Source organism: Rosa rugosa, chromosome 6 (assembly GCF_958449725.1).
Source record: "Rosa rugosa chromosome 6, drRosRugo1.1, whole genome shotgun sequence".
Taxonomy (NCBI): Eukaryota; Viridiplantae; Streptophyta; class Magnoliopsida; order Rosales; family Rosaceae; genus Rosa; species Rosa rugosa.
This window is the reverse complement of record NC_084825.1, coordinates 33,712,228-33,735,412: the sequence shown is the minus strand read 5'-3', so window position 1 is coordinate 33,735,412 and position 23,185 is coordinate 33,712,228. Positions and strand designations below refer to the sequence as shown.

At 38.9% G+C, this 23,185-nt stretch overlaps 3 protein-coding genes across 3 annotated transcripts; 2 read left to right on the top strand and 1 right to left on the bottom strand.

The window, feature by feature from the left end:
- The first annotated feature begins 2,050 nt into the window (after window positions 1-2,050).
- On the top strand, window positions 2,051-5,062 carry LOC133718374 (gibberellin 20 oxidase 1-like). The gene is made up of 3 exons (XM_062145209.1): window positions 2,051-3,544; window positions 3,872-4,193; window positions 4,491-5,062. The coding sequence occupies exons 1-3, from the start codon at window positions 2,994-2,996 to the stop codon at window positions 4,752-4,754; spliced, it is 1,137 nt and encodes a 378-aa protein (XP_062001193.1). The 5' UTR covers window positions 2,051-2,993; the 3' UTR covers window positions 4,755-5,062.
- Window positions 5,063-15,007: 9,945 nt separating this feature from the next.
- On the bottom strand, window positions 15,008-17,706 carry LOC133716618 (glyoxylate/hydroxypyruvate reductase HPR3-like). Its single transcript, XM_062143303.1, has 4 exons — window positions 17,690-17,706; window positions 17,196-17,244; window positions 16,205-16,780; window positions 15,008-15,719 (listed from the first exon to the last, which is right to left on the bottom strand). The coding sequence occupies exons 1-4, from the start codon at window positions 17,704-17,706 to the stop codon at window positions 15,198-15,200; spliced, it is 1,164 nt and encodes a 387-aa protein (XP_061999287.1). The 3' UTR covers window positions 15,008-15,197.
- A 1,179-nt stretch (window positions 17,707-18,885) lies between these two features.
- LOC133717667 (probable LRR receptor-like serine/threonine-protein kinase RFK1) lies at window positions 18,886-22,817 on the top strand. The gene is made up of 11 exons (XM_062144375.1): window positions 18,886-19,461; window positions 19,686-19,771; window positions 19,878-20,076; window positions 20,187-20,269; window positions 20,375-20,446; window positions 20,543-20,614; window positions 20,704-20,772; window positions 21,069-21,134; window positions 21,750-21,815; window positions 22,214-22,361; window positions 22,604-22,817. The coding sequence occupies exons 5-10, from the start codon at window positions 20,415-20,417 to the stop codon at window positions 22,224-22,226; spliced, it is 318 nt and encodes a 105-aa protein (XP_062000359.1). The 5' UTR covers window positions 18,886-19,461; window positions 19,686-19,771; window positions 19,878-20,076; window positions 20,187-20,269; window positions 20,375-20,414; the 3' UTR covers window positions 22,227-22,361; window positions 22,604-22,817.
- Window positions 22,818-23,185: the final 368 nt, after the last annotated feature.

Below are 23,185 nucleotides of genomic sequence, written 5' to 3'. Positions count from 1 at the left end.
AACCCGGTCATGCACTATGTGGATCACTAACCAAGTAACGATTATGATTTTTTTTTTGTTTTAGTTACACGGTTACACCTTAACTTTGTAGAGGCATCAGAAGAAGTCATATGTCATGTTTCAATTTCAAATTGAGAAATTTTTAAGAACAGTACATGAACTTAAGGCCACTGAGAATTAAGGTGGCCAACTTTTCGAAACTAATACATAAGTACATGGATTTACAAACCAGACACACTTTTAGTACACCTCGTCACTAACACCGTTACTGGGTATGCCGCTTGACATATTTTGAAGGGTAAATTTGTCACTTCAACTATATATGATGAAGAAAAAAATAAAAAATTTGAATCGGGTCCTTCTTCTCTCCTCTCTCTCTCTCTCTCTCTGCACGTTGAAACCATTTTTAGAGAGAGAAAGTCTGTTTCTCTCTTTTTTGTTCTTCTCTTCTCTTACAACCCAAAACTCAAAACCAATAAAAATCAATGAGAGAGAAAGAGAGAATTTGAAGAATGGACTTCGTTGGGAGAAGTGTGAGGAAATAGTTGAAAGGTGTCATCGGAACTGTGAAATCCTTCTTTGCCTTCTCCGGCTTCTTCCAAACAATTCGACTCCGCCCAGCTCTCGGCCCCCTCGTCGAGCCTGCTCAAAATCCCAAAAAACGACAAAGTCAAACTTCTCAGGCAGCGGTCCGGCTTGCGAGTGGACCATGGTCTCGCTGAGATTGAGGACGATAGTCTTTTTCTCAGGCGAAAATCTGCGGTGGGAGCTGGGCTGCAAAGAAGAGAGCGCGGCAAACTGGGGCTCCTTCGGGTAGGGTCGTGTCATGGATTTGGCGAGAGCTTGATAAGGCGGCGCTAGCACGTGATCAAGGAGGACAGGACGGCCGTTGAGGCCGCAGTCAAGGCTTTCTTCGCCGCGGACCGGCGGTCGTGACGGCTTGGCGATCTGACTTGCTTGGGCTTTTCTTTATGCGCTTGGCCACAATTATTCTCTGGTTTCAGAGGGAGAGAGTACTAAAATATCCTTTAAAAAATGAATAAAAATATAGAGTTAACGGAGTTAGTGACGATATGTACTAAAAATGTGTCGGATTTGTAAATCCATACGTTTTGAAAAGTTGACCACTTTAATTCTCAGTATGTACGAAGTCATGGGTTCGAGTCACATTGGGGTATGAGTGAAATCATTTGATCATCTTTTTAATAAAAGAAGAAGAAAAAAAAAAGTTCATATATTATTCTTAAAAATTTCCATTCCAAATTTATACTTTATATTCGCTAATTGTTTTATCTATTAGCTTGTAAATTTAGTTAAATAGTGACTTATTTTTATCATGTCACATAAATGCGGTTCATTATGTGTAACTTTACTCTCTATGATTTGAGGACATCTAAAGAACTTATCAATTTAGTACATATTGAGTTAGCAAGAAAATTAATAGAAAAAAAAAATTTGATGTCCTTAGGACTTATTTTCTTAATAAACTGTAACAGCAACTTGTTGATAATATAATAACAATTCTTAATCTCTCCCAAACTTTATCTCAACTGAAAAAAAAAAAAAAAAAAAAAATTTATTTATCTCAACACATCAAATTATATAATACTACTGCATTTTTCCCCCAACTTCTTCGAAAGCCAGAATAAACATCCTTGTGGATCGCACTTCATCAAACCATGATCAACATAGCTCACCTTGAGTTCATTCTTTCTACTTCAAGAATACTAAAGATCACACTTTTCTAGTACCTTTGTAGTGTTCTGCAATCTTTGACAAATGGTTCTATCATGGAGATCATGCCATTTGTCCTTGCCTTCCCCTTTTTCTCTGTTTTATGATGAAGACAAGCATAAGCTGGGTGACCTCAAGGACATGTTCAGTCCAGATTGGAATATGTCAATGGTGCCACTCACACTAGCTGGAAGTCAGCTTTCAGCTTTCAGCTTTCTACCCACCACTTCAGTAGTATTACACACCAAAAAACCTATGCATTCATCATTTGCCATGTTAGCTTAAATATTGCCGATGACAGATTGCAAGGATGAGATAAGATGCTATAAATAGTTAAGTATGAAATGAAATCACAAGTTTAATGGAGGTCCAAATATGATTAAGTGCACAAATCCCTTTTAGAGGTTCTGTCAAGAATCTATCCCACCACAACTTGACCCCAAGTAATTACCAGAGGGGATTTGTCCCGCTTCATTTCTCATCCACCTTTAGTATGTCATTCATTTCTCATAAACTCTGTAAATCCTTTAAGTTCTTATATAAAATGTAAATTTCCTTGATTAAAATTCAAGTAAAAGCTCAAACCCAACTGCAAATTAAGGGCAGCTTGCAACATCAATTAATCTTATTTTATAGTTCAACCCTTATAGTCTCATTCTTGTAGTATATGTAATCCCACTTTTTTAATTATCAAAACATGTAATCTCACACCTAGTGTTTTGTCACATGCCAGTACCAAGATAGAACAAAATACAAAAGAAAGCCATGATAGCTAGCTTTGCCTGAAAGCTTAACATATCTTTAATAGAATAACTAATTTGGGGTATTAGAATCCGAGAAGGAGAACCTTTCCTTCACAAAGACTTCAAATTGTTTTCTGACACACTTTTGATGAATGTAGACCTGCTAGGGAAACTGTATATGTATGTGTTTGTGTTGGGGTAATGTAATATTCATGAAAGGTATTATAGCTAAGCGATAAGATATAAGACCAATTCACAAAACACAGAGAGAGAGAAAGAGGGAGACTCACCAGAAAAAGAGAGCTTGAGGAATGAGGCAACAGTAAACTTGCATTAGATTCTTATATTTGGTACGACCTCCCCAATGAACAGTCTTGGCTGTTTCTGTCCTCTCCCTCCTCTTCTTCTTAAACTCTGTCCTCCTTGCTAACTCATCCTCAAAAACCATCTCTCTCCCTCCCTCTCTCTACCTACTACATAATTATACCTTTCCAAATCTTGAAAGGGTACATTACCATGTTAGCCATGCCAATGCCCCCTAACCATCCTTCATCACTAAACCAAACAAAGCATGAGAATGAACGAACTCCTTTGGTTTTCGATGCTCCAGTTCTTCAATACGAGTCCAACATACCACCCCAATTCATATGGCCAGACGACGATAAGCCATGCCCCGAGCGACCAGAGCTTCATGTTCCTCCCATTGACCTGAAAGGCTTTCTCAGCGGGGATGCTTCGATCGTCTCAGAAGCTATTCGTTCAGTCGATGAGGCATGCAAGAAACATGGATTCTTTCTTATTGTCAATCATGGAGTTGATTCACAACTCATAGCAAAAGCTCATGAATACATGGACGAGTTCTTCAGCATGAAACTCGCGGAGAAGCAAAGGGCTCAGAGAAAGGTTGGTGACAGCTGTGGATATGCTAGTAGCTTCACTGGCAGGTTCTCCTCCAAACTTCCTTGGAAAGAAACACTTTCTTTCAGATACTGCACTGATAGCCAGTGCTCAACAGTTGTCAAGGACTATTTCGTGAATGTGATGGGTGAAGATTTCACAGAATTCGGGTAAGAACACATCATCAAAATTAATATTATGTTTCTCTAAACAAAAATCAATGGAGGACTTCTTTGTTTTTCAGTTTTGTTACCTAAACTTGTAATTCAGTACTCGAACGACAAATAACAGTTGATGTACTGAATCGAGAAAAGTCCAAGTTCAGGTACCAAGTATGAAACACAAAACAGAAATTGCCTTGAGTTGCTCTCTCTCTCTCTCTCTCTCTCTCTGTGTCTAGAATTTCATCACCAATACTAAACCAACAAAATAATCATCATAATCTCCTACATTACAAATAGTACCGTACTCATGTAGTGTACTTTTGTCTTTCTCAGGAAGGTTTACCAAGAATATGGTGAAGCCATGAACAATCTCAGTAATGGGATAATGGAGCTACTAGGACTGAGCCTAGGAGTTGGCCGAGAGTATTTCAAAGAATTCTTCGAAGGAAACGATTCCATAATGAGGTTGAACTACTATCCAATATGCCAAAAACCAGATTTAACCCTAGGAACTGGTCCTCACTGTGATCCCACATCCTTAACGATCCTGCATCAGGACCAAGTAGGTGGTCTTGAAGTGTTTGTAGATGAAAAGTGGCACGCCATTACTCCTATCCTTGATTCCTTCGTTATCAACGTTGGTGACACATTTATGGTAAAGTTCTTCTATTCATTAGCTAGTCTCTAATTCTGTTAACAGAAATCTTTCCCCCTCCACTAATTCCAACTTATAATTTCAGTGATATAGCACTTTAACCCACATTTCATGTATGAGTTAGACTCTCTCGCCCTCACTCAAACGAGGGAGGGCGACAGAGTCCAAAATACTACAACGTCTAGAACACTCCATCATGTTGGACAAAACCAAGGATCTCCAAAATGCTTTCTGTTCAAAACATGCAACACTACATATGAATTTAATTATGCTTTCTCTGTTGATGTGATTTTTCAGGCTCTATCAAATGGGATTTACAAGAGCTGCTTGCACAGAGCAGTTGTAAACAACAAAATCGTAAGGAAATCACTTGCTTTCTTTCTTTGCCCAAACAAAGACAAAGTGGTGACCCCACCAAGAAGTTTGGTCGACACTGAAACACCAAGGTTGTATCCTGAATTCACTTGGCCTAGTCTGCTAGAGTTTACACAGAAGCATTACAGGGCCGACATGAGAACCTTGGATGCTTTCTCCGACTGGATTTCACGGAAAAGCAACTAAACCCAGGAAACAAAACTGGGGGTGCTAGTAGTGCTTTTGGTGGTGTACACGGAAGATAGCTAACAGCAGAGCATAGGGAATTAGGCTGTTTGTTATCGTGGGAGAGAATCATCATGTTATCATGTAAATGAATGGAACAAGAAATCTGGAGGAATAAATTAACTAAAGGGCTCCATATCTTGTTTTCAATTTTAAGTTTCTGTCAATTCAAGCATGAATCAGTGTACTTAATATATAGTTATATACTTTCTTGACCACTAAATGTAATAAACTTTCACATCCAAATACTACATATTCTGATTTCTGCACGTACAGCCGTCAATGAGATCCAAATAATAATGGAACAAGTAGACAATATTATTATACTTCATTGGTGATTGGTTGATATTAGCATAAGAACAATTATATCTGCATGCCAGTTTTTTTTTTTTTTTTTTTAAATCCCTATTACATATTCTGATCAAAAAAAAAAAAAAAAGCCTCATTACATGCTCACAGGTCAAGACAGTGACATGTGAATTTCAACATGGATTTAACAAGTGGCATATATAATGCAATTTCAATAAGATGCACCAAAGGTTTAGAATTAATACTTGTTTGACTAAACAGAAAAGCTAAACAAAAATGGAAGTAATTACAGTACCCAGGAAACATTCTTGGCCGAAACTAAAAATGGAGAAGAGCTGACCTGATGTCAGCTTCTGAATAGCTAATCGCAGGAAAACCCAAGTGGTTAAAGCCTCCGACTTTGACTTGACCCGGATAAATTTTTGACGCGATTACAGAGTTGCACAGAGAAAATGATCAGATTGAGGCAATGCCTGTCAAGGAAAGCTAGCCCCGAAGCGTACTGAAGAAGCGAGTTAAGGTTAAGCTTGACACCGGCCAGCAATGGAGTCTTCGGTGTAAACTGAAAAACCGAGATTTTGGTTCATAGAGTTGGAAAGATCACTTTTTTATGGAAAGAAATAGAAAAAAAAAAAATTGGATGTAAATAGTCTTGTACTTTTTATTGTTCAATCACACGGTGTCTTTAAAGGCTTCCTAGGCCTAGAGACTAATCAGTGCTCGAGGGATCTTGTCAAAAGACTTCCTCCCCCCTGGCCACCAAGAATATATTGGGATTTAATCCCAATAAGCGTCGGCGGGATTCGAACCCGGATATGGGAGTTCCACACCTGGAGACTCTTACCAACTCGACCACCTATGGTGGTTTACTTTGCTCCCATACTAGTTTCTCCTCACCTTATACATTAGGGATTTTGACATTTTACTCTAATTTTAGGAATTTTTTTCCCCTTACACCACTAACTTAATTTTTTTCCCACTTACCCCCCGAAAGACTCTAGTAAGAGCAAGTTCACCCGTTGGGTCACCGGGTCACCTACTATTCACTGCTTTTTAGTGTATATTTTCATTCTCTGGGTCACGAAATACACTGTGCTCGTGACCCAGGGCACGAAATACACTGTGCAGGTCACCATGGTGACCCAGAACACTGTACCGGGTGACCCAGGGCACGAAATACACTATGCTCGTGACCCAGGGCACGAAATTAACACTAAAAAGTAGTGAATAGTGGGTGACCTGGTGACCCAACGGGTGAACTTGCCCTAAGGTCTTCTCTAATATCTAATTAAGTTCTTATTTTTATTTTTGAGATTATTTTGCCCTCATCTCTTCATTACATAGAGAGAGAGAGAGAGAGAGAGAGAGAGAGAGAGAGAGAGAGAGAGAGAGAGAGAGAGAGAGAGAGAGAGAGAGAGAGAGAGAGAGAGAGAGAGAGAGAGAGAGAGAGAGAGAGAGAGAGAATGAAAGAGAGAGAAGCCATATGAGACTTTGCCGGATTCCAGTCATCGATTGCCGAAATCTAGTCATTGGCCGCCACCCGCCAGACTTCTCTGAAAACCTCCAAAGAGGTCGTCGGAAATATTTATTACCCCCAAATAGACCTTTATTTCCCTCTAATAAACCTCTATTGCCCCCCCAATAGACCTTTATTGAGGGGCAATAAAAGTTTATGAAACCTCGCCGAAGGTCCCTAAAGAGGTCGTTGGAGATCTCATAGGGGGTCGGAGAGGTTTATTGCCCCCCTAATATATAAACATTTATGCCCAATAGACCTTTATTGCCCCCTAATAAAACTTTCAGTTGCCGGAATGAGAACTAATCTCTCTAAAATTAGACAAATAAAACTTTGATTAAGGAAAAAAAGAGGAGATTACATCAATTCAAAACATTTATTGCCCCCCCCCCCCCAATTGAACTTTTTTTTTTTTTTTTTTTCTTTACTTTTGGGCCTTCTGCCCCCATTTTACCAAAAAAAAAACAGAGTGAAAATGACATATCGAACTCTCAAAGTAGATGCAGATCCCTAGAAACTATGAGGCTCCGAAACCATTATTGTGATACGAACATTAACAAATTTATTTTATATTCAAATCCCGTTATTTGGGAGCTAGGCTAGCCTTAGACCAAAGCTAGAGATACAAGCATAGAGAGGAAAAGCCACGCGTGAATTAAGATCCCAAATAGAAAGCGTAGATTCAAAGATCGGGGACCAACAGAGAACAAGGCGTATCTAAGAGATCGAATTAGCGATGAATCGAATCAAATAAGGCATCGGTTGACTTACAACATTGCCGAGAGTGACAACGTTAAGGAAAGTTGAGGAGCGGTGAGAGGAGGCGGAAGAGTTTTCGTCAACGTCTTCATCGGCGAGGATGGCCTGGCCTTGGCGCATCGAGTCTGACGGTTGCAACAACTCTTTGATCGCCTCCATGGTTGAAGTAGATCAAAGAAGATCTGAGGGAGGGAGCGGTGGATCTGACGGTGGTGGAAACCCTAGAAATTGGAGATCTCTGTCGCCGAACTCATCCTCTGCCTCTTCGCCACTGGATCAACGCCCGGAAACCCCGCCGCCGTGGGAATCCACCAGCGTCGTGCTAGAGAGAGAGAGAGAGAAAGAGAGGCTCCGACCGAAGGGATGGGATAGAGAGAATGGCAGTGGCTGTAATTCATTAATTGAGTTAAGGGAAAAATGGTCATTTACTGTTAAATTGTGTAGGTCGGAATAAAAATCTGTTGCTGGAGTAAGTGGATAATTTTTGCTCATTTTGGTGCTTTGGGTCAAAGACCCTATAAATTGATCAAAATACTCATATTTTTCTCAGTTTCTCACCCAATAAGTTCAAAATGCCTATTACGCCTCTCACTTACTCTTTTTTTTAATTTATTTTTTTTTCTCTCTTTTTTTTTAAAAAAATATTTTTTCTGCTTACTTCTCCTCTCTCTCTCTCTCTCTTTCTCTCTCTATCATAATCTTAGTTATCTTTCTCCTCCTTCCATGGCTGGGTGGTTGGGCTTAGATAGAGAGCTGTTGTTTCAAAACTAGGATTAGGACCATCCCAATTATTCCAAGAAGAAAAAAATGAGCTTGTTGCTCGCTAGAGAAGAGTAAGAAGGCTCAAGTCCACCATAAGCTCATCGGAGAAGAGCTGTTGTTTCAAATTGAGCTTGTTGTCGCCGTCACCACTGGAGGATAATAGAAGACGTCGAGCTTAACAAGGATAACAGGAGAGGTGGATGAGTTGGTGCGATGGTTTGACTTGGTCTTTGTGGCTATTAAAAGCACTCGGAGACGATGTCCATGTTGGGCAGGCGCCGCACCTCGATGATTTGGAGGTCTAGGTCACCATGCATATACAATTATACATTATCTGCTCTGACAATGCTTTCGCCATGGAAGGTGTCGTTTAGCGGTCAGTCTAGACTGAGATTAGGGCTTCGAATAGTGACTAAAAGGAGGAGGAAGTGGTTTTATGTTTGCTTGTAACAGAGAGAAATCGAGCGGTTTTGGAGGTTTTTGGGAGATCGAAACTCATTTTTCTCATTCTGAAAATCAGAGTGGATTGAAGCAATTTAGCCCCAAAATCAAATTGAAACCCTAAGTTGCTGATTTGGCGCAGAAATGACATCGTTGACAGAGGAAGAGATGGATGGTGGCGGAGGAGACGAGGATGAGAGCATGGGATTAGGGCCGATGAACACCGCCATGGAAGGATGAAAGAGAGAGCTGATATTTTGATTAGAGAGAGAGAGAGAGAGAGAGAGAGAGAGAGAGAGAGAGAGAGAGCTTGGTGATGGAAGAGGAAGAAAAGGTAAGCAAAAAAAATAAAATAAAATAAAAGAGAGGAAAACAATTAAAAAAAGAAGGAAGTGATGGGTACAATAGACATTTTGGACCTATTGGGTGAGAACTTGAGAGAACAAGGAGTATTCTATTAATTTATCTTATAAATGACTGAACTGTTTTAGGGAGTAAATGACAGGGAGTAACTAGTATTTAGTCCAAAAAAATATAAGGCCCCCTTTGCGTCATAACATCAAACTTTTTAATTAATTTAACATTCCACTAAAATTTGGTGTTTAGTAAAAACATACAAACTCACGTCATTAAAAATGAAAAATGGTTTATTCACCGCGATTTCAAGAAGCAACTAAAGCGCTGCTTTATCAAAATCGCGTTGTTTTCACTGTGTGGGAGTTGCACGTACGATAATTTAATGAAATATTTCCAATCCTAATAACACCCTCAATTATTTCTCATTATATCATTCTACTATCCTTCATCAAATGATTCCAACTCCTGCTCTTCTCCTCTCTCAACCATTTTTGTTCTTTTATGTTATGGATAAGTTCAATCCCTTTAGTTGTTGCTAATTTGTTCTTCCATTCTCATTTCTCTAGTTTAGTACCGAAAACAACTTCTTCGGCTTTGATGGAGGCGATGTGATACCTTTTTCTTGGTGTGAAAAGCAACCTGATGATAGACCTACCTCTTTTAGTTGATCATCAGGTTTTTGGAGTGCATGCTTCTCTTTTTGGTCATTCCTCCTTGGTGCAGAGGGTTTGAATCAGGCATCGAATCTACTTTTTGTTGGTGACATTACTACATGCACTCACGATTTTGATACCTCGAGGGGATGTTGTTGGTGCTTGTTGTGGTTGGTTTAAGGTGATGTTTTTGAACTTGGCAAGTCTCCCCCTACTTGTTGGTTTAGAGGGTGGTGGGGTGTTGTGCGAGGTGCAGCTTGAGTTGATGCCTCCATGCATGCATCTGGATTGGTCTAGGCCTACGTGTGGTCCTAAACCATCTGATGCTCCGTTGGGCTTGGATCTCTCATATTAGGATTTTACTAGGCTTTGGAAATGGATCACAATACCATCCGGATTGGTCTAGGCCTATGTGTGGTCCTAGACCATCTCATGCTGCCTTAGGCTTGGATCTCTTATATTAGGATTCTACTAGGCTTTGGAACTGGATCACAATGCAAGATGATCTTCGTAGTGTTGTTATTGGTGCCAAGGGCTTTCAAGAAGACGTCCACGTTTAATGGACCTTCTCCAACATCCTTTGTCATCTCCGATGGATTGCCTCATACCCCGATGAAGCTCTTTAATGCTGAAATTTCCCTCTATGTACTAGGTTAAGTTAATGATGGGGCCACGTATCCGGATTGGACTCTTAGGTCCTATATTACTGTTAAGCTGGGCTTAGGTACCCCCAATATCATCGCAAGCTCTTGGGGGAAATTCATTTCCTTATCTAGGTCTTCAATTCTGCAGCTATGTGTCTCTAGGTGAATCGACAAGGAAAGTTTATAATTTTAAGTTCTTACATTTTGTTTATTATAGTGCTAGGATTTTGCACTTTCCGTTGCTCTTTTTGTTGGAGTGCGGCTGAAGTTACTTGGGTAATATTTCTAATGTCATACCTAAAAGAAAGGGTGATTTTCAAAATGTTTTGGAGGTAACGTAGCAGTAAAGGTTGATATTACCAAGGCCTTTGATACATTATCTTGGGATTTTTTGCTACATGTACTGCAAGCCTTTGGGTTCAATCAGACCTTTGTACAGTGGGTGCATGCCTTACTGCTATCAGCTAAGCTTTCTATTCTCATTAATGGAACGCAGGTGGGTTACTTTTCCTGTGGAAGAGGTGTTCGTCAAGGTGACCCACTTTCTCCATTATTATTTTGCTTGGCAGAAGAAGTTATTAGTCGTGGTATCTCTATGATGGTTTCTAATGGACAACTTCATCGTCTATCTTCCCCTAGAGGCTCCATTTCTCCTTCACATGTTCTATTTGTAGATGATGTTATTGTCTTCTATCGGGGTGATAAACGCAATTTGCGTAAAATTATGAGCTTTTTTTAGGAATATGAGGGTGTTTCAGGCCAAGTAGTTAATAAGGACAAGTCACAAGTTTGCATTGGCAAGCATATATATCGGCGGCGACATTCGATTTCAAGTTTCTTGGGTATTCCATTGGGTTCAGCCCCTTTCACTTATTTGGGTGCTCCTATTTTTAAAGGCAAGCCACGGGTTTTGCACTTTCAACCGGTTGTAGATAAAATCAGGCTTAAATTATCAAGTTGGATGGGCTCATTTTTGTCTATGGCTGGAAGACTCCAACTTATCAAATCGGTCATCTACAGTATGTTTGTTTACACATTTCAAGTGTATGAGTGGCCGGTCTCTTTGCTATGTCGTATTGAGGTATGGTGCCGTAATTTTCTTTGGTCCGGTTCAATTGATAAACGTGGGATTCCTCTAGTGGCATGGAGATCTTGTTGCACTCCCGTGGATGAAGGTGGCTTGGGGTTGAAGCAGCTTGTGCTTCTTAATCGTTCTCTTTTGTTGAAACGTTGTTGGGAGATCTATTCTTTTCCATCAGAAGGTTGTTCGTTTATTCGGAATAGATTTTCTCAATGTCACTCTTATGCCTCTTCCTCTATATGGCCAGGAGTTCGTCCTTTTTGGGGTGTTGTCAAATAAAATTCTCAATGGTTGATTGGTTCAGGAGGCAAGATTTCTTTTTGGCATGATAATTTTATGGGGAGGCCTATTATTGATTACTTGGTGCTCATGTTGACCTGCGAGGTAATAAGGACTTGGTTTCTAATTTTATTGTTGGTGGTTCTTGGGTGTTTCCAGATCTTCTTCAAGTTCATTTTCCAGCATTGTGTAATAAAATTAGGCAAGTTTCTTTTGCAACTGACGCATCAAGGGAGGACAAGCTCATTTGGATGCCTTCATCAATTGGTGAGTTAACGACAAATCATGCTTATCAATTTTTTAGGCATCCATCTCCCTCCCAGCCTTGGTGTAAGACTTTATGGTCTAAATTTATATTGCCTAGAATGTCTCTACATGCCTGGAAAGTATTAAAAAGGAGAATACTTTGTGCTGATCTTCTTCAAAGACGGGGAGTGGTTTGGATTTCAAGATGTGAACTTTGAGGTGCATGTACTGAATCCCTACAACATATATTCTTGCTTTGTCCTTTTACTGCTGCTATATGGTCTTATTTCTCATCTCTTTTTGAATTGGGTGTTGTTCCTCATACTCTTATGGATATATTTCACAAGGGTTTGAGTATGGGACATAGTTCACAGCTTAAAGAGCTTTGGTTGATCACTTTCACATCGATCTTATGGTTTGTATGGTATGCTAGGAACAAGACCAGATTTGACGGCAAGTCGTTTTCTACTGCTTCAATTTGTCAACTCATTTCGGGTCATGTTAGAGCGGCTAGTCGGCTTGCAGAGGGTCCAATGAGTAATTCAATTCAAGATCTTTGAATATTAAAGTGTTTTGGAGCAGAGTGTCGGTTGCGAAGAGCCCCTAGAGTAATTGATGTTGTTTGACATCCTCCGATCATTGGGTGGGTGAAGATTAACTCAGATGGTGCTTGGAAGCATGCAGATGGTATTGGAGGTTTTGGTGCGGTATTTCGTGACTTTAATTGTCATGTTCTGGGTGCTTTTTCTTCCAACATTGACATTCCTAGTTCTATAGCGACGGAGGTTTTGGCAGTGATAACGGCTATTGAGCTTGCTTGGGTTCGTGATTGGAAACACATTTGGTTGGAGGTTGACTCATCACTTGTGCTAGACTACCTACGCTCTCCTTTGCTTGTACCTTGGCAACTTCGTGTTCGTTGGCTTAATTGTTTAAGTTGCATCTCAAATATGACATTTCGCTCTTCTCATATTTTTCGTGAAGGGAATAAAGTTGCAGATGCATTGGCTAATCATGGTATGTCGTTAACTCAACTGGTGTGGTGGGATGTGCCTCCTTCTTTTATTTTGTCCTATTGTAATAGTGACATTATGGGTCTTCCTCAGTTTCGGTTTTGCTAGGTTTGTTTAATTGTTAGTTTGCTTCGAGAGGTTTTGGTTTTGTCCCCCTCTCTTGTTATCTACTTTTTCTTTGATTAATTCATTAGAGTGTTAGGGAGGTTACTACTCTCTTGCACTCATCTTTCAGCCAAAAAAAAAAAGTATTAATATATTATTGTCTTCTTATAATAAAAAAATATATACATATATATGGAACCAATTATAAGAAAAGCTAGAAAATAGAAATCGAGACTTCTAATAAACCGCATCACTTATAATCCAAAAACAAAAAGTAGAAAAAAAAAATCAGGCAAAGAAAGCCTACCACAAGGTTTGTTACAATAGTAGGGAATTGATTTTGTTCTCGGAGTTAGGGAACTTTGAAAATAGGAATTGCATTCTCATCCTTCTAGAAAAGGAAAAGAAGTTCAAATTCTAGTGACTTCACTTTATAAACCAATCGAGGCTTAAGTTCGTTTTTCCTTTTCAGAAGTCTCGAGCTTAGTGTTGAATCAAAATGGCTCATAGTATGCATTGAGAACCCTACTTGAGATTGGATTCTCACAAGGAGCAGGGCCGGCCCTGGGGTGGTTCGGCCGGTGCAGCCTCACAAGGCTTCCAAAGCTCGGAGGCGATCTTATAATTAGTTAATAAATATATAATGAAAAAAGGTTCATTGATGTCATATGCTATGCTTAGTGGAAATGGCAACGCAACGTCAACTTTCACTAGAAGTAGCTTTTAGTTGTGAGTTTTATTAACTACCCCGCCACTCTTGTAACAATTTTTTCTTTTTTCTTTTCTTTTTTTAACTCTCATTTATATTGTCATAGTGTTTTGATGGATATCACAATTAGTAAGACCTTGTTTTAATTTTCGCTCCAGGCCTCCGAAATCTTAGGACCGGCCATGTTCTTGCATTTCTGCAACTTGGTGGATACGTAAATGACATTATTAAGTCATTCTTGAAAGGTTTGTTGCTTAAAGAATGATAGTTGATGGACACTACATAAGGTATATCCATCAAATTGATAGACACTACATAAGGTATATCCATCAAATTGATCTTGTATTTGCTTTGAAAAATCTTCCATATCGTCCTCCAACTTAGACCATATGCATGCCTAATTAGATCATCTGTAGCCATTGCTTTATCTTTCATGGATTCTTCTTAGGGGGGGCTTAATGATTTTTAGAATCCAAAAAGATGGATTAGGTGGTTTAAACTCAGTAATTTACTAGTTCAAATGGTGGAAACATTGATAAAAAAAAAAAAAACACTCGCTTGCTGTATGAGAATCTACTAATTAACCCACTCATTAACTTTCGGTGTCTCCTAAAGTCATGGACCAGACCACAACTTTGAACCATAAAAAGCAACTCAGAAGGAGATGCTTTGTCACAAATGTCATACTAGAAGAAGAGCATGGATCTCTTCAATTAATCAATGGGATTCCAAAGAAATCATAAGTTTTTCACCCTCCTTTTCTGTAAAGGTAGTGTCTTTGGTCCTCTTTGCAATGGTGGCTTCTAGTCCTTGATAATCCCAAATTCCCAATGAGATAGTGGAAGTAAAGGAGAGCTAATGGAAGTGGGGATAAATTAGCTGTCGTCTCTTTTGTGCTTCCCAGATAAGAGTATCATATCATTGCAAAGAAAAGATAGGAAAGATCTCCACCCGGTACACACCAAGCCGTACATACGGCTTTATAAGAATAGGATTTTTCATAAAATTGTAAATGTATCTATGAGACATGAATTTAGCATCCGTTTCCTCCCTTTCCTGCTACAATTGAAAATCCTGTATTTTACATGACTTACATGACTACCAACAGCAGCCATTGGGATACTAAATTAAAGTCCAAATAAATGCATTGTTCATAACAGTTTTTGCCGTTGAGATAGAAAAAGCAACAAAAGTTGCCCTGTATTAGCTTTAGTTTTCATCTAGAGGACCGTTTAAGAATTCCCCCTGAATGGTCACAAACCTCATTAATTTGCTTTGCTTACCAGAAGACTAACTCCTCACTCTACAATTCTAAAACCTTGAACAGTGAAGTTAAACAGTAAACAGAATAATGACTGTCAGCATCATCACTTCATTTGCTTCAGTGACAAAAATTTGACAGGCAAGGAATATAACTGGGTCGGGCCCTTATACATTACAGTATCCATGCGAACAAGGAGTTCAGTTAAAAAATAGCTTTGATACACAAAATACAGGCAAACAAAAAAGGGCAAATAGAATCATATTTATTCATCCATAGGCTGGAGTAATCAACGGTTTATTGGAGAAGAAAGCTTCCAAATTGGCGATCATTACTTCACTTCCTCTCTTGAAAGACTCTAGGGTATAAACAGACTTATGTGGAGACAGAACAACATTGTCCATTGCCACAAGGTCTTTCGGTATATGAGGCTCATTCTCAAACACATCCAAACCAGCACCTCTGATCTCTCCATTCACCAAACACTTGACCAATTCTTTCTCATCAATAATTGCCCCACGCCCTATATTAACTATCACTCCATCTTTTCCCAATGCAGATAAGACTTCCTTGTTGATCATGTGGCGGGTTTGGTCTGTCAATGCACAACAGATGATGAGAGCATCATTATTAGCTGCAAGCTCACAGACATTGGAATAGAAGGGGTATGACAAAGATGGCCTTTCACTCCTTGAGTTGTATGAGATCTTGCAGCCAAAGGCCTCAAGTCTTTTGGCAACTTCATAGCCAATGCTTCCCAATCCAACAATACCTACACGCTTTCCACCTATCTGCAATTAAGTTAGGAAGTTGTTGAATCATGAGAAATCACAATTAAGTTGAAGCTGAGTAATCCTGAGGACTACATCCACATTTACTTGACAAAAATTATTGTGATGGGGCGGGCTAATGCATGCCATTAGAGAACCGTAAGTTTACCACTTACTGGATTTTCACTGAAGATATGAGTTTTGGTGGATTTTCTACTGGGGACACCCCTTACCAAACTGCAACTACTATATTCTAACAAGATAGACAGACGCACAAATCCTTGGTTGCATTAGTATGCGGAGATGGGAATGAGGCAGTGCCACTAGGACACACACACACACACACACACACACACACTCATAATCTCATCTCTAGCCAGTTCCAAACAAAACACTTGGCAACAAACTCAAATCCTATTATCCAAAGTTCCTAACTTAAATTCCCTGATCCAGTTAAACACATAGAAAAGTTAGTAATTCAATGCTGGGTGGAAGTAATGAAAGACCTTGGAACTAAGAGGATAGTCTCCTTTGCTAGACCAAAGCCCACGTCTCACATACCAATCAGCTGCTGAAATTCTCCGATTCACATCGATGAACAACCCAACAGCGATATCAGCAACATCTTCTGAGTACGCATTTCCGGCATTGGCCACAGCAATCCCACGCCGCCGGCACTCCGCTTTGTCCACGTGATTGGCGCCGGTGCTGACAGTCACCACGAGCTTCAGGGCCGGTAGCAGCTGGAGGAGGTCGGCGTTGACCGGAGTCACAGCGCGGCAAAGGAGGGCCTGGACTGATTGGGCGTGCTTGGTGAGGAACTGGTCCAGAGGGAGTGGTGATTTCCATGCTCGGAGGATCTTGAACTTTTGGGTGAAGTCGGATTCGAAAGATATGAAGGCCGGTGGTGGTTTGATGATCAGGACATCTGGGAGGTTTTGCAACTGCTGGGCCATTAGAGACTCAGAGTGAGATCCAAGATTAGTTTTGCTTTTTGTTCCCAAATTATTGGAAGAACAAAGACGTGTTTTTTTTCTTTTTTCTTTTTTCTTTTTTCTTTCTGGCTCTTCTAGATTCTTATGCTATGAATGCAGCAATTAAAGACAATTATGCTGGAGAAGAATTTTACTTATGTATGTCTTTTAATTTGATAAAATATTCGTAACATATAATCTTGTCCCGATTAAAACTTGGTTAATTTTCATATATAATCCAAAATGATGCACAAAAAAGAAAAACTGTACACAGAAAGCTCTATTACATTTCTTGTTCCAAGATTCGTATACACGACGAATGCATGTATAGTTAGTTATCTACACTGATTTTACAAGCGGGAAAAATGCATAGACAGTGTCTGGACACTCTGAGGACTGTCAAAATGATACCTGGACTTTCAAACGTATCAAAGTGATACCTGGACTTCTAATTTGTTGTCAACGTAGTACCTACGGGGACTTTCCTTCACGGCTCAGTCAATTTTGACCACATGGGACGCACATGAGGCCGAAAATGAGGGTAAAAAAGACTTTTCCACTCCATCAAAATCCTAAATGAATAAATTTAAAATTTAAAATAAAAACAGAATAATTTATTATATTGAAAATAAAAGATGATTAATTTTTTTTGCTTTTTCTAATAACCAAGATCAATCCAATATATTCTAAAAAAAAAAAAAAAAATCCCAATCCGATAGGTATGAACCAAGCCCACAACTCATACGCATCATTCCACCCAATCTTCATGTTCATCTTCTCAAACCCAGAAAAAAAGCAAAAAAAAAAAAAAAAAAACAAAAGAAATCCCAATTGTTCATGTTCTTGAACCCATTCATGAATTCATTCATTCTCTCGCAGAAACGTTTTTACCTCTTCCGAAAAAGAGTCCTTTCTCTCTCTAAAGTCCAAAGCCTTCAACTTTTCGCTTCTGGGTATTCAAGCCACGAAGAACACAAGCAGAATTGTTAGGTAGAACGAAGAATCATCATCCTTTACCTTTCTATAAGTTCCATTGATTGTTCACGTATATTGGGTTTTCTTTTATTTTTTGAATATGGGTTTTTTCTTCATGATGATAATCAGTTCTGGTGTTCATAGCTAGCTGGGCTCTCCGTCCTCCTTCCTCGATCTCAAGTCCTGCTTTGAGTACCATCAAAGTTTACAGAGAACCCAATCCAAATCCAAATCTCAATCCCAATCCCAATTTCAATTTCGTCCTCCAAAATGACACTACAAAAAAAAATTGCAATGGCTTCACCAGTTAGCGTCGGCGTTGTTTTGCCGTCGCAAAAAATTGTCTTTTCTCTACGGCAAAGTTACGCCGTGGCAGAACTTGCGACTGAGTTGCTGCGCCGTGGCAATTGGGGTAGCCAAACTCTAACATTCTACTTCGATGAACATTAGCCGTCGCAAAGTTTCACTACTTTGCTACTGCATCTAGAGTACCGTCGCACGATAGAATAAACTCAATTATAAACTATATGCATCTTCAATCTTTGTTCTTTACCGCAACCCTCTCTCTCTCTCTCTCTCTCTCTCTCCATTTTCGATCTAACCCATCTCCGGTCCATTTCACAGAACGCAGCAACCTGCAAGGCTGTAACCAGCAACCCATCGATCTCCGGTCTCCGAGCTCCGCCTCCAGCCTTTCAAGCCCCACCGGCCACCGCCGAACTCGGGGTTGGAGACTTGGAGCACTCCCGAGTCCCGAACACGGAACACAACGAGCAAGGCTGTAACCAGCAACCAGCAACCAGCAACCCGTCTCCGCCTGTCCGGTCTCCGAGCTCCGCCTCCAGGTATCTCACTATCTCTCTCTCCCTCTCCGTCTTCTTCTTCTCCTCGGCTCCTCGCCTCCTCCAGTCCTCCTCTTCTTCTCTTCTGAGTTTCTGATGGGTTCAATTTCAAATGGCTTTGATTATCTTTTGATCTTGATCTTGATTTTAATTAAGGTAATGATACTGATTGAGTGATTGGGTAGTTAGAAACGGGTTCAATTTCCTTTTGAATTTTTGATCTTGATCACTTGATGTTGATTTTAATTAAGGTAATGATACTGATTGGGTAGTTAGAAATGGGTTTGATAATTTGATTTCCATTTAATGTTGATTTCTTCTTCAATTGCAGTTTGTAAATTTGTATGATTCATGACTGTATCAGTTGGAAGCAGTCTGCTAGGTATTCAAAGTTTAATTGATACCCTTGTCATTTGTTTTCAATCAATTTGATGAAAGAGAGAAGAAAGTGACGTATCCCTTTATTCTCTTCATTATCTTTTGACAAATTATGGTTTTGTGCATGAGATAGTCCTGCCTGCTGGTGACTATTCCTTTGCTAAGAATAACAAGGTATGTACAAAGTAACCTTGATCAACTGTGCTCGGAAGGTGGCCTCTCTTCTTAATCTGAGAGTAGCATTGAATGTGAAGGCAACAGCACTGTCCGTTACGTCGTAAAGCTGTATACTTCTTTCATCTTATTGCTAGATGCTTTTATATTTCAATACATGATTATACATCAGGATACAGGTTGGTATTTTGATATTAACTTTACCAGGAAAAAAAAAACAATTGAGGTTGTTATACTTGATTGATATCTATACTGCATAAGGTAAACTATACTGACCTCTGATGGGGTTAAGTGAAGTACGTACGCTACGTACCTCCTTGCATTGCGAGAACTTACCTTGACCTTCCTTATCTACTAGGTGCTAGAAGTTCTCAGCTAAACTGATCTAATGGTAGGTGCCAAGGTGGTTTGGCATTGGAGGTAGAAGTTTAATTTTCTAATGATTTTCACCTTAATCTATTGGAGGTTAGTATAGTTGCCAATATTATTACCGTACAAAAGAAGGATTTTCTCACAAAGAGAAGATAATTGTAAATGAACACCACAATCATTTATTTCAAAGCAATCTCTGTTATTATCATTCTGCTTTCTTGTTAATATTGTTCTCTGATTAGTACTTGAATTCATATATTTTAATCTGACAGGGTCCTCAAGAGTCAAGACTCAAGAGGTTTAGTCTACCTGGCACGCTTCCACCTCAACTGGTGAAACTACATTACCTTAGAGAAATGTAAGAGCATTTATATAGCTCAAGACTTGAAAAATGATGTCTGATGACATTTCTGAAATAGTTATTTTTTGCTGAATGCCTTCCAACTTTTTTCATCTTTGTGCAGTGATTTGGTTTACAATTATCTTAGTGGTACAATACCAGCAGAATGGGGTTCAATGCAGTTAACTTCAATGTGAGCTCTCTCAATGTTTTTGATCATACATTACCAATTAATTAGAAGGCCTGTGCAGCTCTCTTGTTGTAAATCGCTTATCAGGGGAGATTCCAGTGGAGCTGGCAAATATTACCACTCTCAGATACCTGTGAGTTTTATGAATTTTTCTCAGTTATTGACCTTGTAGATTGGGTCGTTTACTGTCATCATCATCTATTTCTAGTATCAACAATCTTTCTTTTGTTTTAAAATAATCAGATATGGTGAAGAGAAATACATGGGAGTGGGCTTCGTGGACCTATCCCGTGTATCATATCTCTCCTGAGTAATTTAGAACAGTTGTAAGTAAAAGGCCTTTTCAATTTTGTTTAGGATTCCTTTTTTCCTTTTTTTTTTTTAGTGAACTAATCCTTTCTTTTTCCTATTGTGGTGTCATATCTATATAGGAGGATTAGTGATATAAATGGAACAGAGCAGGATTTTCCTATGTTGAAAAACATGACTGGCCTAGTCAAATTGTAAGTCTAGTATTTGTATTATCAGATATGGTGAACATGTTTTTTTTTTTTATATTTGATAAGGGTTTGTTAATACAACTCCGTTTTGTATTTTAGGATACTGAGAAACTGTAACATTTCTGGAGAGATCCCTCCTTACCTATGGACACTGCAGAAACTGGAAATGCTGTAAGTAAAGCTTGCGAAGATAATACATTTATTACATGTGATGTTGATGACCGTAAATGATAAGGGTTTATATTTTTGAATGTTGATAGGGATCTGAGTTTTAACAAGTTGATAGGAGAAATTCCAACAACAATCAGCTTAAAGCGTTTGAGATTCCTGTAAGTAGAAATTTTTGCTTGATTCACTTATAAACTGCAAGGTCCATTGCATGTGGTTTTTTCCTTAAAGTTTCTGGAAAATGCTGAGACATCTTTCTGGGGAAGGGACGAAAGTGCTGTGTCACACATATGGGCACACAAATGCACCTACATAAGTTTCGGATATTTTGATTTTATAGCTCAAACAATGGTCATACAAGATCAAACAAATGCAAGCTTACTATTTAGGTTTGGTGTCTGCTTAGATTTTGATTTTTGTTTTATGTATGATTTTTGTTTGGTGCTGCTTTCTGTAGATTCTTAACTGGCAACTCTCTGAGAGGAAGTGTACCAGACTCAATCTTCATAGATGGAAGCAATGTGTATGTGTCGTCATTTTGGATGCTTCATATTATTCCTTTTTCTCTATTCATATATGCAATTTACTTTCTCATGTGTATATTATTACTCACTGGAATTCTACGACATCATCACTTCAACCTTGTATGCAATTTGCGTTATGCTTGTAGAGAAGAAGCAAGTTGGTGCTAGACATATAAGTTGAAGCTAGTATCATACATTGGGTTTAGTGTCTTATGTTTACATGTCTGAATAATAGATCTTTGCTTGATTGTTGTCTAATTATCATGAGTGAAAACAATACACCGTTGTTAATAATATATTTTCTCTTCCAAATTAATTGGCGGTTTATGCCTGTTCAATTGAATTCTTGTTTTCAATTGAATTCTTTTTAACAGGTAAAGTAAGGAATAATGTTTGTATTTTGATTATGGCTTATTGGTTTACTCTACAAGTAAGGAATGTTGCGTGGTTCTGCATGATTTAGATGCTTGTGTGTTTTGATGTGGACATCCATATGTGGTTGCATCTATTAAGTTTTGGATTAAGATGCTGCTATGTAGTACGTTTTGTAATTTAATCGATTAATAGTAGTGTTATATTGCTCAGTTGCACTAATGTAAAACTTTTGATATCAGGTTGAGGACTAGCAAAAGAAAAATCAAAAGGCCAATAAAGTACATTAACTACCGGGATTATACACGGTAATTACTTTTGCTTATGTCCTAAGTTTGGGATCATAGAGATTACATTTCCAAATATGACTGCTCTACAAGGGCAAATCACATAGTTCCAGATGGAACTTTGTTTTGCTTCTTTCTTTTGCCTCTGCCAAAATTCATGATTTGCCTTAAGAAAATCTGTGTTAGTTATTATGGTATAGGTGATATGTGGGCTGAGTTTCAAATAAGTTTATAGCTTAGAAAATGGAATCAATAATACCGTGGTATGGTATTTATGCAATTGAGAACTTTCTATGAAAAGGCTAGAAGGTTTAAGATTATGGTCTTGGTGTCTTTATTGCTTCTTGGTACATATGAGTTATCAATAATCATGTGCCATGTATCGTGTATTAACATACATTTTTGTAATTATGTTGCAGTGGAGATATGTAGGATGCTATTGATAGCGTATCAAAGGCTTCTCAAAGTAAGATATCAAAGGCATTTTTGCAGCAGCCCCCTATTCAGGAACTAATTGGAAGGGATCTTCATGATATATAATGAATGGAAATTCAGACATATTTCGTGGTAAGTATGGAACTATGGATTTAGCATTCTTCAAATCAACTACTCTAGCTTTAATCGTAGAAAGACATGGATTTAGCACACTTGCTGACTCAAAATGTCAAAAAGTAATTAAGAGTGGTAGTGAAATATTAATTGTATGTACTGGTATGAACAATATCTATGTCATGTGTACATCTCCCATTAATTTTCCAGCTTTTTGTTTCTTTAATGAATGCTTGAAGATTTCTGACTTTCTGTTATAGGAGGCTTGCAACAACACTAGAGTAATTGGTACATGAAGTAGATCGAGGAAGATCCCTGCAAAGTTCATCTTGAAGTAGCTAGAGGAAAATAACTAACTTGTAAAGCTTAATTATCGATCTTGTAAATTTTGGTAGAAGCTTCATTCATTTTGTAACATTTATGAGGAAAATTAAAGTGTAACATTTCCTTTTATATAAGCTTCATTCCTTTTTGTATAGTTTTCATTCATTAAAAAAAAAAAAAAAAAAATCGGCCTGCATTTGCATGCCGATTTTTTTTTTATTCATAAATAATATTTTTGCGACGGCATTTTTGCCGTAGCAAGTGACTTTTGGCGACGGCAAAAATCTTCCGACGCCGTTGGTGGCGTCGCCAATGGTATTTGCCACGGCAATTCGCCGTCGCAAAATTATTGCGACGGCAAACGTTTTGCCGTCGCTAATAGTCTTGCGACGGCGAATTGCCGTGGCAAATACCATTGGCAACGCCACCAACGGCGTCGGAAGAATTGCCGTCGCAGAGCCGTCGCCAATGCTCTTTTGCGACGGCAAAAGAGGCTTTTGCTACGGCATTGCGCCGTG